Source organism: Crocodylus siamensis, chromosome 11 (genome assembly GCF_052110815.1).
Source record: "Crocodylus siamensis isolate JL-2025a chromosome 11, ASM5211081v1, whole genome shotgun sequence".
Classification (NCBI taxonomy): domain Eukaryota; kingdom Metazoa; phylum Chordata; order Crocodylia; family Crocodylidae; genus Crocodylus; species Crocodylus siamensis.
Window position 1 is genome coordinate 47,729,694 of NC_143405.1, and position 17,632 is coordinate 47,747,325.

Below are 17,632 nucleotides of genomic sequence, written 5' to 3' on the forward strand. Positions count from 1 at the left end.
CTTTAGGTGAGCTGCCATGACTGCCAGGCACTTAGTGAATACCCTTGCAGTTGTGGAGAGACAGAAGGAAATGCTCTGCATTTGCTTTGACATCAGGAGCCTGGATTAAATGCTACTTGGAAATACAAATCTTATAATTTGAGAGTGATGCGCTTGGGGATCTAATGTGGAGGCTGCAAAGGCTAAAAATCACCATCCTGAGGCAACAATAAATGAATTTGTTAAGATGTCAGATGCCTCCTTTGGAAACAGGATTAATGAAAATAAAACCTTCCTGCTCTTGAACTCCATGGACATCTCTTCCAATCTTATGACAGGAATGGGGAAGGGGAACTAAGAAGGCACAGGAACTGGAAAGAATATCCTTTGTCTACAATCTCTAGGCCCTCCTGACCCTTGTCTTGATCCAGGCTTCCCAAAAGCAAAGACACCCAGGAAAGGTCAAATTCAGCAATTCTAGCTACCTAGCAACCAGGTAAAACTCGCTAAATGAGGTTGGTGTTCAGTTTGTAGGAGAGGAGGGAGAAGAGATTTTATTTTCCTGGAACCTCTGCTTCTTCCTTATTGGCTTGTTTGAAAGTCAACATGGCTCCTCTGTTGCTGCTTCTTTTTTTATTATTATTATTTTATGTGGATACCACAGAAGCTGGAGTATGAAAGCAGCAATCTTCCAAGAATAGAATAACAAACAATATCTAAAAGTTTGCATGACGTTTACCATGTTCTCTCAGCTGGGATTGCAAGGATAGCAATCACCTGCCATGGTAATCATCTGGTTGGGCTGAAGCAGCATTGAGATGACAGTTCCTCTTAGGGTGAAGTGGAGGATACTGTCCTGGGGACATAATGTTCCTGTATTTCTTACAGACACTCCTTCTGAAAATCTTACTCCTACTGTTATAAAGTATATTCCATCAGCTGACCCTCTTGATATTTCTGCAAGAAAAAACTTGAATATGAAGACAGGGCAGGAAGACTTCCTCTTGGGTTGTATGGCCCAGGTAACTCAGGATTGCTCATGGCTGCATGGTATATTGATATGGGGCTGCAAACCAAGAAGGAACTAACTAGGAAGAACATTTGTCTTGGGCTGCCTATGTCTTCATGTACATAAATGTCCCTTAGACTCCCAGTTGGACTAACCTGGCTTATATGGACAGAAGCACAGTGAGCAGATAGGTAATGCCTCCCTGCTTTGTCAGAGGCAGAAGAAAAGGAGTCTTTGATCCATTAGTTGAACTGGTCCTACTGGCTCAAAACATTCTCTACTGAAGTCATAATTGGGCCAGATCTAGAACTTCTTTCAGTAAGAGAACAGCTCTTGTTATCATTTAGTCACATGCTAGTGCAATCCTTTTTTGGCCTGGAGTAGGTCAGAGCCAGTAAGTCTTCACCAGATCACATTAGAGTGGTAGGAACTGTGGATGATGGTTCTGAGTGTTGCACTACCACGGTACTGGTATGAGCAGAGGTATAGACAGGTTCCTCAGTGCTGGGGTTGCCCAACAAGCAAACACTGCTAAAGCATCAACAGAACCCGGTCTGGGCCTTGAACCGTCTCCCAGAATTCAAAAAACCTGAGCATGTACCCGATGGGAATTTTAGTTTGCTTTATCAGGCCCTCAGAAATGAGACATGTGTCCTCAAGTCTCCTTCACAGCAGTATCCTTGTCCATTTTTTAAGGATGTCAATCATCTAAGTAGCTCCACACAGCATGAAGATTTTCCTCTCCTACATTCAACAGCTCAGAATTTATTGCAAAACGTTGAATCTAATTACATGCACTGTTAAATGACATGAAATCATAAATTCATTTAAATTGTGTATAAATAAAAGTGATTTGGTTCACTGCTGATAGTAAACCAAAAAAAGAGAAAATATTACTAATAATGACCAGTTTCTCTATTATCTGCATCCTTGGCACTATAAGATCCCAGAATGCATCACAAAATGTAAACATGGTGAATTCAGTAAGATAAAGCCAACCCTGCAGTAGGACACGGCTGCTGTAGGATAAGACAGAGTCATCACATACTCCAACAGTGCTAGGCTTTCATTATTATTTTACCACCCTCTGGCTGCTCGATGACATAATACTAATGTGCATATAACATGCTTAGTGCTAGTAAACAAATAAAGGCTGCAAGAACCACAACGGTGTGGGTGGCTCATTCTTTTTTGCAGTCATTTACCTAGATCAGACAGATGCAGCAGTTAGAGAAGAAAACTGTAGCCAAGCAAGACTTTACCAGGAATTTAGGTAAGCAGAACACGATTCTCCAGGTTGGTATTTTGCCAGTTAGTACCTTAATGCGACTGAGGGACACCAAGTGATTTTTCATGCCAACAATTTTGCAGGACTTCGGTTTTACCTCGCACAGAAATCAGGACCTTCAGCATCACCATGCACCCTACCCCGAGGCAGGAACAGTGAAAGATGGCATCTGCTTAATCACTGCAACCAGGTCCTGCAGTTCTTTCACCTTGTCAGCTGAGGAGCTGTAGCGGGACCACAGACTGAAGCAGGATGCAACAGAACATGAAAATAAAATCCATAAATAAAAAAGAAAAGGTAAAATAAACGCATTTATAAAAAATTGAGCAGTTCTCACCTGAACAGAGTTTTATGCAGCCCCTTATCTCCCACAGCTCAACCTGGGTGAATTAAGCATTAAATATCATCAGCACGAACTTAACATTTTCTAGCTTTTGACAGACGCTTTTGAAACCTTAGTCATTTCTAAACAATTCTGATGTTTGCATTCATGTTAATGCATCGATGATGTGTGTGACTACAGCACAGTCTTCAATATTTAACCCCTTTTCCCAGTTGCCAGTCTTTAGCTTCATGGCTTAATGAATCAGAGTCAGTAGATCACAATATGACCCTGTTAATATTTTTTTAATGTCATTTTTACAAATTACAGCATAATGCACTGATTACCAGGATGAAAGGAAAGTCTCTGTGTCTGTCTGGAAACCAAATAAAAGAATGTTTGAACATCTGTTCATCCTACAAATGTCTTTAAAAGCTTTGATTTTCCCATAATCATTTTGTTCCACCATTTCACCCTTTTTTTGAATGTGTATCCAACAGCCTCAGGACAGCAGCCAGAGATCTGCAGTAATAGCACATTGTAATCAAAGTTCTCGGGCACATTTTAAGTCTTCCTTTTGGAATTAAAAAGGGAGGGGGAAGCCCCCAAATGGTTCTTAGCAGATACCACCAACCCTCTGTCCTATAAAATATCACACTCTGTGAGGTGACTAAAGCAAAGGGATAGTGTACTTTTCAACAGGGGTTTCTGTACAGAATTATAAAGCATTAGGCAGCTGTTCAGGCAGACAGAGGGCTGTACTGGCTCAGTGAGTATTGCTAACCCGCATGGTGTCAGACGGATCGAATTCCATAACAAGCAATTGGCTCAGAGAGGCTGCCTCGAGTAACGGGAGAGAACAGGTTGAAAAAACAAGGAAAACTGATAAAATATTAAATAGATAATATTGCATAACAGCATACAATACCTTGCATTCATATAGTCCCTTCCACCCAGAAATAGTCTTACAAACCATCCAGACAACAATCACTAAACCAGCAGTGAAATGCTGCCAACTTTGGTCTGGAACACAGCAGCCAGCAATATCACACAGCAGAGTTTATGGCAAGTCACAGAGACCATCATTCCCCACTGTAACTCAAGGTGAATGTCAGGTTGGCAGTATTAAATTCTCCCGTTTAAAATGTGGGAACAGCACCAACGTTAACACAGATAAATACTGCTGCAGGTTCTTAAATAATTGCAAGAGATCAACTCATCCTTTCTGAATTTCCTCTGAAAGAGGTATTTATAAAATAATTCTCAGAATAAGCTGATGCAATATAAAGGAGTTTCCCTCTATGTCATCAAGATAACAGTTTTCTATAGCACCCATAGCTGTAGCATCTAACCGCTGAGCAAAGTTCTAGTGTCTGAACTAAAGGTGCAAAATGGGATTTGATTAAGACAGAGAAAATAGAGAATGTAATAAATATTCTTGGAAACATGGGAGGGCAGGAGAGAGTCTGCAGAGTTGTGGGGGAAGGGAGACGCATTTTTCCCTTGCAGAGGAATACATTTCCAGCAGGGCTGGCGGTGCAAGTCACATTAAGCCCTAGCTGAAGTTGCCTGCCTAATTCCTCGTGGATCAAACTGAAAGCACACCCCATAATCTTAAGGGATGTGCTAAAGCTTTGCCTGGGACTCACTCACTCAGCAAAAACCGTTTGGGATTAGTCCACAAAGCACTATTTTTGTGCTCATTTAAAGTGGCACTGTCAAGCTAGTGTAGGCACTCAACCTTACCCTGCCTTGGGGCCAGTTCGTTTTTTGCCCTTTAGTCTGTTTCTGTCACCTGGAAATTAAAAATAAAATACACAAGAAGGACAGTACAATATTTTGCTCTGCCATCTAAGCCAGCAGGATGGGCACAAGTTAACTGGCCACTGTTACTTCCATCACTGAATTACTACTTAATAATGATTTCATAAGCAGGGAAGATAATGACCTAGAGTCACCTCAAGTAATGCCCTGGCTTGGTGCAGGTGGTAATCTTACTCTCACGGCTGCTCCCAGAAATTACAACAGCCTAACACTCGCCGACAGCAAATGATTTTCTCCTTTTGCTCAAGTAGCAGGTACTAATGCTTTTTGCGTGGCAAATCCCAAGTTCATCCCTGCTAAAAACAGCAGCTTCTGAATGTGTATAATCATTGTTTGTTATCAATGTTACGGTGGCTTATGCTCTACAAGAAACAAACAGGGACCACTGGAGACCCATAATTCTCCAAGCTTTTATGAGGTTAGGACATTAAATCAAGAGAAATACTAAAGTACCCTTGAGACCCCCTTTCAACAACTAATGGTTTCTAAAGCATCTTGGAGATATTCAGTTTACAAGGCCTTATATCACAAGCTACTATCATTACTTTAATGAACTAAAGCCACTGACTATTTCCAGAGATAACTTTTTTTTTGGTTTTCACAAAACAGCCATATTCCTTACAAAAAATGAAAACTGTTCTCAGTAGTGGCTCAGAATGGCGTACTCTCCTGATTCCCTCCAGATTCAAAGAAATAGCCAGCAGACTCGAGAAAAGCGGTGTGAAATATTGTAGAAAAGCAGTCTTGAACCTCCAGGATAGCAAACATAACACTATAGACCATCAAATTATTTGTGGCTTTACAGATGTCATAACATGGCAGACAGCCAAGGTACAAATCATACATATAAAACAATTCCATACCTGTCTTACAAACAGCCCCTCATATACGTAGATCTGAAAGAATTGGAAATATCTATTTTTTGTTTTCACCCATTCACAGTATATATTTTTTTGCCTCCAATTCAACTTGGGGCAGTGAAACTAGACTGGTGATTTCATTTACAAATAAAATTCCCCAAATGACATCAGGTTTAGATTTCTATAGTGTTGGGGAGTGTTTAAAATAAAAGAGACTTCAAATGCTCCATAAAAAAACCTATTTCTTTTGGTTACAAACAGTAAGCATAGAATTAGCAGCTGACATTGTCCAAGGGGCCATGAAGCACAACAGACAGATTCAAAGAGCAGTATCTGAACAAATGGATTCTGGGGACCAAGCTAAGCTGTAGGGAAAGGAACAGCTTCTAGCCTTAATTCATAAGGAAGGAATCCACCTACAATGTTTCTAAGATCAAAACCTTTTATTAGAGTTTAATGTGTGTTCAGACAACAAATATTTTCCAGCCAAGCTCATTTTGGAGTCTAGCCTTTTCAGGGTACTTCAGACATCACCCAGAGGGCCTCTTCTGCCTTCTCAAGACTGAATCATTTTCTTCTGCGTGTCAAAGACATATCTTTTAAAGAGAAGGCTGATGGCAACAGGCTGGGCTGACTCAGTTTTGGTGCTGTCATCCTCTTTGGCTGCATCCCCCTTCCCTGCTCTGGATTTCTTCTTAGAGGCAACAGTCAGAAGCGCCTTTGTGTCTGGCTTGAGCCCATCTAAAAGGAACAAGAACATGCATGACAAAAAAAACAAACTTCTCAGTCAGGATGTCAACATTACAGCTAAAAACAATGAAGATGTGAGACCACCCCTGCATCTCAAGCAAGCCAGATGGTGGCTTCTACTGCCTCCATTTAGAGTTCCCTGGCAACAACGAAACCCAAAATTGTTCGAACATGCCGTTCAGAATGGTAACACGAACAACCCAGTATCAACCTCTTCACCCTTGTTCTTGGTTACTGCGGGCCCCAACACATCAAAACACACCAGACTGTCTGAGATAGGCCTGATCTGCAGACCTTCCTCTTTGCCCTGTGCAGATGCTTTCCAGCAGCTGCTTTTCTTGCTGGGAGGAGTTGAGGCCAGCAAGTTTGTACAGATAAACTACACGCATGTAAGCCACAAACCAAAAATTAACCAATGGTTATATTCTAAGGAGTGGGGCAGAGGAAGCACACACATGCATAATGACCAGAGCATCTTGAACATTTTTGGTGCATCACATAAGCCTCACCAAAACTGTGCTGTTCAATATGCTCAGAGCTACAAAAGTGCTGCTTCTGGCTAAAATGGGTTACAACTGTCTTTTAACATTGAGAGAAATGGGGAGAACCTGACTCTGGAAGTACAACACTGGGGAAGGACTGAAATGGTTTACCCAGAGCTGGCCCTAGGGGTGGATGATGTGGGCGAATGCCCAGAGTGCCATTTTCCCTAAGGCCAGCTCTGTGAACCTGGGCAGATGATTCGCCAGGGTGGGAGGGAGCCCATGCATGGTCCCTCACAAGGAGGGCATGACCCCTGCAGTGTGGCCGGCCCATGGAGTGTCTTGGGAGAGGAGGCTGGGGCTGGATGGCCAGCAGTGCAGGCAGAGGCCAGAACAGGGGAGAACTGCCAAGACCAGTGGGCTCAGAGAGGTGAGCACTTCCACGGGGCAGCTGAAGCTGTCACCTTGGCACTGCCTGGCCCTACCAGACCCACACGGTGGCGGGCAATCTGGCTGGGCCTGACTGACCACCACCCCGCACATGACCAGGGTGTTGCCTTGCCCCTCCCATGCCCAAAACAAGGCTGCCCCGGCAGTCCCTACCTCTGCAGGGCCCAGAGCGAGGCAATTTCCTGTCCAGAGCAGGTTCCCACCCTGAGAAGGGCAGCGCTGCTGCCCAGGGCTGAGACTGGGCTGTCTGCCGTGCTTGCTAAGGGGTGCCCATGGTGCTGGTTGCTGCAGCGCTGGGGGGGGTCCACAGGGATATTTAGAGCACAGCCCAGGGCTAGCTGGGTACTGGGGGCTGCAGTGGCCTGCTCACTCTGTCCCATCCCTTGCGCTGGGGTGCCCAGTGCCACTGCTGCCAGGCTTAGCACCAGGGTAACAGAAAGTGGGGAAGCGGGTGACCAACCTTTACACAGGAATCAGCAAGAATGAAAGCACCACTGACTTGGGGGGTGACGGTGGAGCAAAATACAGGTTCGCTCAAGGCGCCATTTCCCCTAAGGCTGGCTCTGGAAATATGAATACCCAACCTTTTCTTCCTAAGCTTTCTCAGAGATTTATTTACAATTTTTATTATATTTTACCATGTCACATTGGTAACATTTCAGATGAGACGCGAGTTAGCCAAATCCAAATAAACACTGTAAAACAAGGGAGATCCTGCTGCTTCCTGATGACTCTTACAGCCTTTTTTTTTTTTTTTTTTATACAGTGAATGAGAGAGGATCCCTTACAAGCATATTCGGTGCCACCTAGCTGAATACTCCGAAATGTGGTTCTCAGGCATTTGGCCAATTTCAGTTCAGGTATTTTTAACCTGTGGTGTCACATAACCTTATCTCAAACACTTAATCAGCTTCTCTCCCCTCATACTGAAACTCAGATGCGGATTCTCATATCATGGCCTGACAAAAAGATTGAGATGCTTATGATTTACTGGAGACAGGAGGTCTACAAGCACCGGTGATTTGCTCCATTACAGACACATCTAGAGGGCATTGTGGGGACTCAGCACCGAGGGCCACCTTCTCTCCTTGCTCTGTCAGATAGCAAATTGTTCCAAGTGGCATAGACAGCATGCAGCAAAGGGGGAGGGAGGAAGAAGAGGAAGTAAATGGGGAGCAAAACCAGGAAGCTGTCAACTCCCCACCATGAAGAGGGGTCCTAAAATGCTCTGTATTTTGAAAACAGAGAAGAAAGTCAAGTGGGCACTGCTCCTTCCAGACAAAGATTGTGTGTGCATGTGTGTGTGCAGGGAGGTGGGGGCAGGGGTATTTCATATATGTAAAATAAACAAACACCTGCTCTCAATTATGGCAGTCAGATGTCAGACCACACTACCTTGCATACAAGCTACAAAGCCTCCTGAAATGAATATGTTTAATAAGTAAAACATTTTGGGTGTATCTCCGCCCCGCCCCCCCAACCAACTACCTTCTATCACTGGATGCTGGAATACATAAAACACAGTAATTATTTCATAAGAAAATGAAAGGGCTGGTTTCTTCTTGGTGGCTCAGAAGTTTGATGATGATTATCCTTGCATGCGTGAGGTGCAATTAATCGAGCTAGATAACAAGGCCTGACCATGCAGTGTTGTTTTATGCCTTTACTGCATGGAGGTGATTTTTGTTTGGTTTTTTTAATTGTGCTGTGCTTATCAACTCATTTAAAAATTGTCTGCTTATATTTCAGCCACCCCCTTACAATATTAAAATGACAGAATTTAATTGTTTCATAGAAAGTGCTTTATTTTTGTTTGGAAAACACCAAGCACATTGTAAATGCAACTGGAAACCAGGAGAGTAAGGATGGATGGGCAAGTGGGATAGGAGTCCCAGGTGTTACACCCCATACCTAAGGGGAGCTGCCAGAAAAGACCTAGAGGGACACCTCACTCTCCTGTCCCTGCTTTTCTCCTGCACCAACACCAGCTCCAGCAGCGGGGGAGGTTGACAACTGGTGGCAGCATGCAGGAAGGAACAGCTGCTGGGGGAAACATCACCTCCTTTTTTTGCCACTGATGCTGCTCTGCCTTCCCTACTGCCTCTGCACAGTCACAGCACTGGCCAATTACATTGATGCTGGAAACAACAGCAATAATAATTAGGGATGGAAAAACTACCCATTAGCTCATCCTGTCCAGTTCCCTGCCTTTGCAGGATTTATACCCTATTGTCCCCTTTCTACTGTTGTGATCAGTCTAGTTAGAGCTGTCCCTCTGCAACAGGGCTTCCTCCACTTCCCGAGGAAGAGCATTTACTGTTTGGACTTCCCTCAGTTTAGACAAGGACATTGTGGTGTTTCACTTTGGTTTCTAGTCAGTTTTCCCTTCTTGTCCTTATTACTGGTGCTGTATTGATGCCGCTGACATACTGCTATTGTTAAAATGATATGAGCTTCCAATCCTCTCAGAAAGGCTCATTTTAATTAAAAACAACCACAACCCATTTTTATTACTAAGTTTTGTAATGGGGGTTGGCAGAGGGGATAACACGTCATACAGTGACTACAGTTTTCACCAGTTACACTCCTAAATCTATGCCCACTAACTCTTCTGCTTGGTTTGTACCAAGTTTAGTACTATATCTCCAATTGGCCATGACAATAAATATATTAAATGATGGCAACAGAGAAGGGGTTGACTTCCAAGGTGCAGTGCAGCAACAGTTACAAGTTGTGCACTTCCACAACTACCATTGAAGTCACGGGGGATCGTGTGGCCTCAGTCCCTGTCAAAGTCAGGCCATATATGTAGGCGCCCATGTTTAGGCACTACAATTAAAAAATTTTAGTTTCAAGTGAACACGATGAAAAAAGAAAAAAAAAAGCTTCATATAAGTTGTAAAATAACTCCATAAGGTGGGAAAAAGTTTTTTTAAAAAAAGAAACAGGAAAATGAAAAAAGTAATTCTCTTTCCAATCCATCCAGAAAAATCCAAAATGAGGGAAGCAAAAGCATACCTCACCTGCAGCCTTCCCCACCTATTTGGATTCAAATAAGGTATTATGTGCGAGAAGAGTTAGCAGGAGAAATGGAAGAATGTGGTAGTTCCTACAAGTGAAATCATGGGCTGCCAGCCAAATGCAGCTCAGGTATTATTAAATTCGCAAGGTATCTAAATTACTTAATCAGATCCCACGGCCCTCATTCTGCAAACAGATTAGGTGGCTGGCATCGTACCCTGACAAATGGCATTTGCTGTTTTTTTTCACTCTGGTGCCAGGAGGTCTATGGGCTGAAGAGGCTCTGTGATATAGAGCTGCACAAAGGAGCAAGCAGAGGGAGACAGGCGGAGAGGCGCAATCTAGGTTTCATCTACCTCCGTGGATTTCTCGCGTTACACACAATGCATACTTTACATTTTACAAAACCAAGGAAATGAAGGGAAATATATCTGTCACCGAAGAAGACATCAGCCCTTTAATAGCTGAAATGACGGATATTTTTAGATGGAGGTCTAGTTTAACTTACTTACATTAAGGGTCTAATCTCTCTTGAACAATGACTATGTTAGCTTGAATACATAGTGAGAAATCTGTTCCATTAATTAAGTGCTGCCTGTACTACTCGGATTTGTAGCAAACGTTAATAGATTTTTTTTTTCCTTCCTCTGTTGGACAATTACTTTATTTTGCCAAGTTGCTAATGGATTAAAATTCAAAAAGGTCTCTGTGTTAAAAAAGACTTTAGCTTCAAAGTTCTAACAAGCGCCTTGCCCACATCACTGGGAAATACCTACATATTAATATTATTAATGGGCAATCCTCAAAGGCATAAGAGATATCTGAAAGCTTAGCAAATTCATTCCCACCCATCACCTGCTATTTGCTACCATGTGTATAACGTGCACATCCCAGCCAGACTGTATTTGAAATGTACTTATACTGAGAGCAATCTTGGCTATAGACAGAAATGTAAGGATACAACAGCTCTTAAGCCACTGCATTATGTTAGGTTTCACTGACTACAAGTAGAAAACAATGTTGGGACCTAAATGTTTATTGAAGGCTTCTTTGTCTTTGCATGGACTAAAGGACTCAACCCAAATTGAGTCTTTCATAATTCCTAAAACTGTGAATTTCACAAACTTAAATGCAAATAATATCTTATTAGGAAAAAAAATTATTTTCAACCCCTCAGATGGCTGTCATGTATAAAAAAAGAACACTTGCAATAATTTTATATTATTTTCAAAAACTGAATCGAACTTTATACTAATTGTGGTTACCCTTATTTTAATCTTAGCATAGTAGACAAGATTTTTGCAACTGTTCATGCAAAAAGTTTTGTAGACTTTTCAGACAAATATGCAATCCCAGTAATTTGGCATGCAAATTATACACAATATCAATCTGAGCTCATTTCTTCAATGAGAAAAATGCATTATTCACTCAATTCTTCCTTTTTCCTGTCAAGTATCTGATGCTTAGCATCTACCCAGTCTGATCGGTCCATAATGGAGTTTTAAGGTTCCCTTATATTTATTTAATTTCACCCTTTATACTCATCTGATCAAATTTCCTTTTAATCAGGTCTGATGCAAAACTTAATGTCAATGGACATTTTCCCATTGACTTCAGTGGTCTTTGCAGCAAGCCCATATGGAAACGAAACCACACATTGCTTCCTTATCCTATACCTGTACTGCAGATGATTTTTTTTCCAGTGTTGCTCTGCAAACAGATCAGTTGCAAGGTGCTAGAGGAGCAGACTCTCCATTAAATCCCCTCTTCCTCTAACCTCAAAAAGAAATACCATTAAGGAGAAGAGACAAAAATAACCCTGTGCTTGGCAGAAGAGTTCATGAGGCTACTTTATAACTATGTACAGACATTCAAAAAGTTCAAGGAAGAATCAATCTAAATTATGTGGTTTTCTGTAAGCGGTGTAATTTAGATCAGTAGTGAACATCGCCCATCACATCTTAGACCAGGTTCTGTCATTTTTAAACCAAATGCCAAACTTCTGTTCTCTTATGAGTATAACCTGGTTTTGTGTGCCAAACTTCTGTTCTGTTACGGGTATGGAGCAGTTAACGATCACTTATACTGGTAAAAGTGTAATGTCTGTACCTGGCCTATGTGTTCATCTATGATGTACATGATGCTGACTAATATTGATCAAAGAGGGGACAAACTCCTTTCAGAGCTGAGGTGCTGAGAAGAATGCCAAGGGACTGCAGTTCCTCAGGTAGGTGCTAAGTCTCCTGCACCGTCAGCCCCTTTCTCCATCTTGCTCCACTACGTGAAAAGCAGATGCTTCACTTACTTTTTTGACCTGCCACGGGTAATTGGAATTGAGAACAAAGTAGAAACCTGGGCCCCTCACCACTCCTTTTTTCCTTTCTTTCACTCCTTGTCTCATGCTTCAAATTCTCCTTTACCTTGTTTTGCTCCTCTCCTCCTATCCAGTCAGTTGTCTTTTTTGTTGTCTTTTGTTCCACATTTTTTCGGGCTCTAAAAAGGTCTCCTAAGGTGGCATTGTTTTTTTCCTCCCCCCTCCATTGCTTCCCTGTCTCCAACACCTCTTGGCACCTCTCCAGTTTTCTGTACCCCTTTACCTGGTCCAGGTTTACCTTCATTCCAGGTTTCCTCTTTCCCGTCAGCCCCATTCCCAACCCAAAGGTCTTCTCTACCTCCAGTAATGGTCTGTACTCATTTGACAAACCAATAAGACACTGGGTGAAATGAACTGCAAAGGCTGAATGTTACGTTCATCGGTGGAGAGAAGTAACCATCCAATAACCCATTTGTGCCCAGACAGAAGAAAGCCTGACAGCTAAACCACTCACTCACCTTGCAGACAGGTACTCTGCCATATGAATGCTCTTCAAAACAAGTCAACAACAGAAGAATTGGCATAGCTGAACTTGACCCCTTCCCAAGACAGGCTGGGTGCCAAGTACATTAAGTAGCAGGGATGATTACAAAAAGTGAAAATTCTTTACTGTGATCAAAACTGCAATGACATATAGATCTAATATGGCAAATTTCAACAGCTTTGTTCATACCATAAGACCCCCAATCAAGGATCATACTAAAAGAAGTGTTTTATATACTGAATACTACCTTAATATTACAGTTATCAGTGTCCTTGAAATATCATCGCAGTAACAGCAATCACTTAAGCAGAGCAGCAAAGCCACCTCTGGGGAGAAGGGCAACCAGCAAGCTTTCATGGTGTGGAATTAAAGCACAAGAAATTTGAGCCGAAGACAATGGGCCAAAGCCTTTACGTTTATGTTTCGTGGGAACTCAGCTTTTAAGATCTAATCTGAAGCAGCCACCCTTACTGGCATTGTCTATACTAGAAAAATTAGTTACCGTATTGCAATGCTACAGCCGCACCAAGGAGGGCAGTTGTCCAAGTGTTAGCATATATAAGGCTCAAGCTTTTTACTACTTTGTCATGACAGTTTCTTCCTATGTTAGAGGATTACTGCCAGTGAAGCTCAGCATTATTGCTAGCTCACTGTTAAGTAACTCTAGAGCCTATCTTGGATGTTTTGTCAGCATCTGCGAGCACAACTTCAGACTGCTCTGGAATTCATGGTGATCACCGGTTGGCAATCCTAAAAATGAAGCAACTTGGCTCCACAGCTCTACGTTGGAATGTCCAATTAGTGTCCTCTGTATCTTGTCGCTGAAAGGCTCAGCCTACTGCAGACCCCACTGATGTCTACTGATATTCAAATATGGAAGGATGCTGATCAAAGGCACAAAACCAGTTAATGAAACCAACATGATGTTGGAAGCAACTTCTAAATTGAAGCCAACCCTTTGATGCATAAAAGTGGATCTTGCCTTCCACCTTCCTCCTCATGGGGTGACGGGGGGGAGAGGGGAGGAGGCGGGGAGAGCAAACCCTCAAGGAAGGAACAGGTTAGGGATAATCCTTATTCACAATGGACTGTTCACAACAGCTGGCTTTCACAATTTCAGGATTTCCTTAAATTGAAAAATCCACACACTACAAATGATCACATGGCTGGCACCAATTGTCCTGCAAAGAGAGACGGCAAAACCTGGGTGACCTGAGAATTCAAAAGAATTACAGCCCAGTTGGTAGTTTCCATTTCAAAGCCTGACAGAGAGAGATGTCTGGGTTTCAGAGACTGAGAAAGCAGCAGCATGTCCCATCCTCCTCTTCCCCGCCCCCCACCTCCCTGGGTTATGGCAGTGACTGATCAACAGAGGGAAAGATGAGCCTTTTCATGGAACCATCTGGACACCATGTTATTTTATTATATTTAATGCTACATTAGGGATCCAGACACTGTATCTGAGCTTGATACTCACTTCATTATCAATGAATGTGGACTTAACTCAGATATTACCTCCATTCCCAGGAAAGGGGTATGGAACTTCAGATAGAGCTCTTTTGACAGATTCTGGTTAAGCAACATTAACCACATCCCACTGATAACTTGGTTGTTCCTGGACCCCCACCTATACACTAGTAAGTGTATTCTTTAGTATTAACCATGTGCTAGGAGCTGCACAAAACACTGCAGTCAGTCTCTGCATTAAGCACCTTAAAAACTCATCTTATAACCCCTGAAATAATGCTCTAGAGTTCTCATCTTTGTTTTGCCAGCTCACCCCAGAAAGTGAGTTCCCTACTCACCTTGCCATGATTGTAAATATCACCACACAAAAAGACAGAGATTATACTCCTCTTTCAGTTTTTCTGCAGGATTGCTTCTGTTCTTATTTACTGTCTGTATTATACTACTAAAAAATTGGGGCTGGCCAGAAGAAGCCCATCCTGATGAATACCTGGAAGTGGAGTTGATGGGTGCCTATCAGAGTGCCCTGCACGAATCTTTTGAACAACAGGGTTTTTATAGTCACTGACATGGGTAAAGAAGTTTCCGTGATCTATGATTCTACAACCTTGCTACCTCTTCCAGCCATAACAGACTATGGTATTACTATCAATGGAAACATGAGCTTACCACACCTGGTAAGACCACTGGTCTGGCTTCCCATCTGCCTGTGATCAATTTATGTTGCTTTTGAAGCATCAAAGAGACCATCTGTAAACTTGCTGAAGGTGCACTCTATGCTATCTTCCAACAACCTGGAAGATGGCATAGAGTGCACCCTCAGCACGTCTGCAGATGACACCAAGCTGGAGGGAGTAGTAGATACGCTGGAGCAGGGGCGGGCAAAATCTGTTCTGTGGGCCAAATCTGGCCTGCCAGGTCATTTTACCCTGCCCATGTGGCCCCTAAGAAATTAGTAAATTAATGTTTATTTGCTCCTGGCTGCCTGTCAAAGCTGAAAGGAGCCAGGGGCAGTAAGACCCAGGGGGATTCCTCAGCAAAACTGAGCAGCCCAGCCCTACACCACCCCCAGCCATTTCACTCTCTTCCTGCCCTTGCCTTATTCCAGCACCATGTGGCTCAAGGCTGCATTGCTGGACCGGGGAGCATGAAGCCAGGCTGGTGTGTGTATGTGTGTGCGTTCACAGGGTGAGCCCCACACACACACCCCACCATACGCATTCACCCACACTGCCATACACGCAGACCCCCACACTCCCTCACACACCCCAGCCACCCTCTCCCCCACAAAACCACATAAAGCCACACAACCTCCACAAACCCCATACCCACCCACACCCTCTTGCCCACCTACAGCCCCCCGCAAACCTATATGCACCCGCCACGATATGCAAGAGTAAGACTTCATTTTAAGCTATTGTGCAATCACCTCTGTATACACTACACAAATGCATGTAAATCAGGACAAAAATATTTTTTGAAATCAAATTAATGAATGCTGTAGATGTTTGCTTTTTTTAATATAATTTTGTATTTTTCTGGTTCCGAGATGGCAAAACGCCTTGCTGAAAGGAGTATATCCAAGGACAAAGGGAGGGACTTCGGGTGGCAAAGGTCAGGAGCTGGGGGTGGGATTTCCAGTCCCAAGATGGCAACTAGGGGGCAGGGCACCTGTCAAGGGGCTGGGCTACCTATGCGGCCCTCGACAACTTACCAAAACTCAGTAAGTGGCCCTCTGCCCAAAATAATTGCCTGCTGCTGTGCTGGAGGGTAGGGCTAGGATTCAGTGTGACCTAGACAAACTGGAGGATTGGGCCAAAAGAAATGTCATGAGGTTCAGTGAGGACAAGTGCAAAGTCCTACACTTAGGGCGGAACAATCCCATTCACCAGTTCAACCTAGGGGTTGACTGGCTGGGCAGGAGATCTGCAGAAAAGGACCTGGGGCTTACAATGGACAATAAACTGAATATGAGCCAACAGTGTGCCCTTGTTGCCAAGAAGGCTAACGACATACTGGGCAGCATCAGTAGAAGTGTGGCCAGCAGGTCAAGGGAAGTGACTGGTCCACCTAACGAACTGTGCAATGCTGTGCCAGATTGGGCAGGACTTCCTTACCCCATGTCAGTGACTACGTAAGCACTTCTGGCCAAAAGATTTGGGCAGGGCACTCTGATAGACACCCATCAACTCCACTTCCAAGTATTCATCACCCTGTTTACCTAGCTAGCTTTGATGCAACTGCTGGCCAGACAGATTCAGACCAAGAACGGGTGGTTATCCCAGCCTTTGCAGCCTCAGAAACTCATGATTTGAAGTCCAGTTCTTTTAACAGCTTGCTGCAGAGGGATTTCATTCATGCAAATCCCCTTTAATTCTTTTCTACTCCAAATTCAGGCCCTCTCTCCCCACAGCATACAGTAAAACTTCATACTATCTTTAAGTGCTTTCCTGCCAGCCTCCCAGTTGCAAACCCTAAAGCAAATGTTATTTTTCTCTATTAGTTAGTGTGAGATCTGCTATTTTATTTCCACCTTTTTTTGTAGTCCCAGTAGAGCTCACAAATGAAGCAAGACTAGGTAGGAAGACCTTCAGTGGAAACAAGGAAGTTAAAAAACAACATCTTGGTGATTTAGTGAGCAGCAACCTTTGCTCAAAACCTATTTTGAATGCCTCTGCATGGTTCTAGGATTTACAAGCACTATGGAATAAGGAAGGATATGCATCTCTTGGAACCACAAAATTAAGGTCATGACCACTTGCAGCCATGAAAAAGCTTGCAATACATCTCAAGTAGGCTGCCTTTGTCGCCTCAGGAAATTCTGACTCAGATAATCACAGTTTGCCTACAGCAGCTAAACAACGGCAGTTTCAGGTACATGCAGCACTTTTAGATATCCCCAACTACTGTGCAGTCTTGCTGTAAGCTGCTGAACTACTGCTACTTCCATACCAGAGCATGCTGTATTTCAGTGGTGAGCACATTAAACCCTGCAGCGTCTCAGCTTGTTAAAATGGGTTCAGGCTTCTGGAATCAGAGAGCTGTTCTTACTGAAGCTGAACTTACCAAAGTGGATTTCATTTTGGCCCTCTGGTTATTAGGGAAAGTGCTATTCTTTTCTGATGAGGAAGACAGAAGCTGTTTCAGTTCTGAAGGCTGACCTAGGTGAAGTTCAGGCCAAAGCTGTATTTGGAAAACTCTCACATCAAGCCGGACACAACCCTTTCATGCACAGTGCCAATTCTACACAATGGCTTGAACTGCACTCTCTGGCGGTCCTTAAAGGCACATTTTGTATCTTGGCTTTTGCTGCTAGCAATCA

The 17,632-nt window shown here is 43.2% G+C and overlaps 1 protein-coding gene across 2 annotated transcripts in view; it reads right to left on the reverse strand.

Annotated features, from left to right (window-relative positions):
- Positions 1-2,799: 2,799 nt before the first annotated feature.
- Positions 2,800-17,632, reverse strand: part of EEFSEC (eukaryotic elongation factor, selenocysteine-tRNA specific) — a 196,191-nt gene continuing 181,358 nt past the window's right edge. Inside the window, exon 7 of one of the 2 annotated variants that reach the window (XM_090022508.1) lies at positions 2,800-6,023. In XM_090022508.1, coding sequence (XP_089878634.1) covers positions 5,839-6,023 — 185 coding nt within the window. In that variant the 3' untranslated portion in view covers positions 2,800-5,838. The remainder of the gene's footprint in view (positions 6,024-17,632) is intronic. The other variant, XM_090022509.1, reaches the window with a different exon arrangement.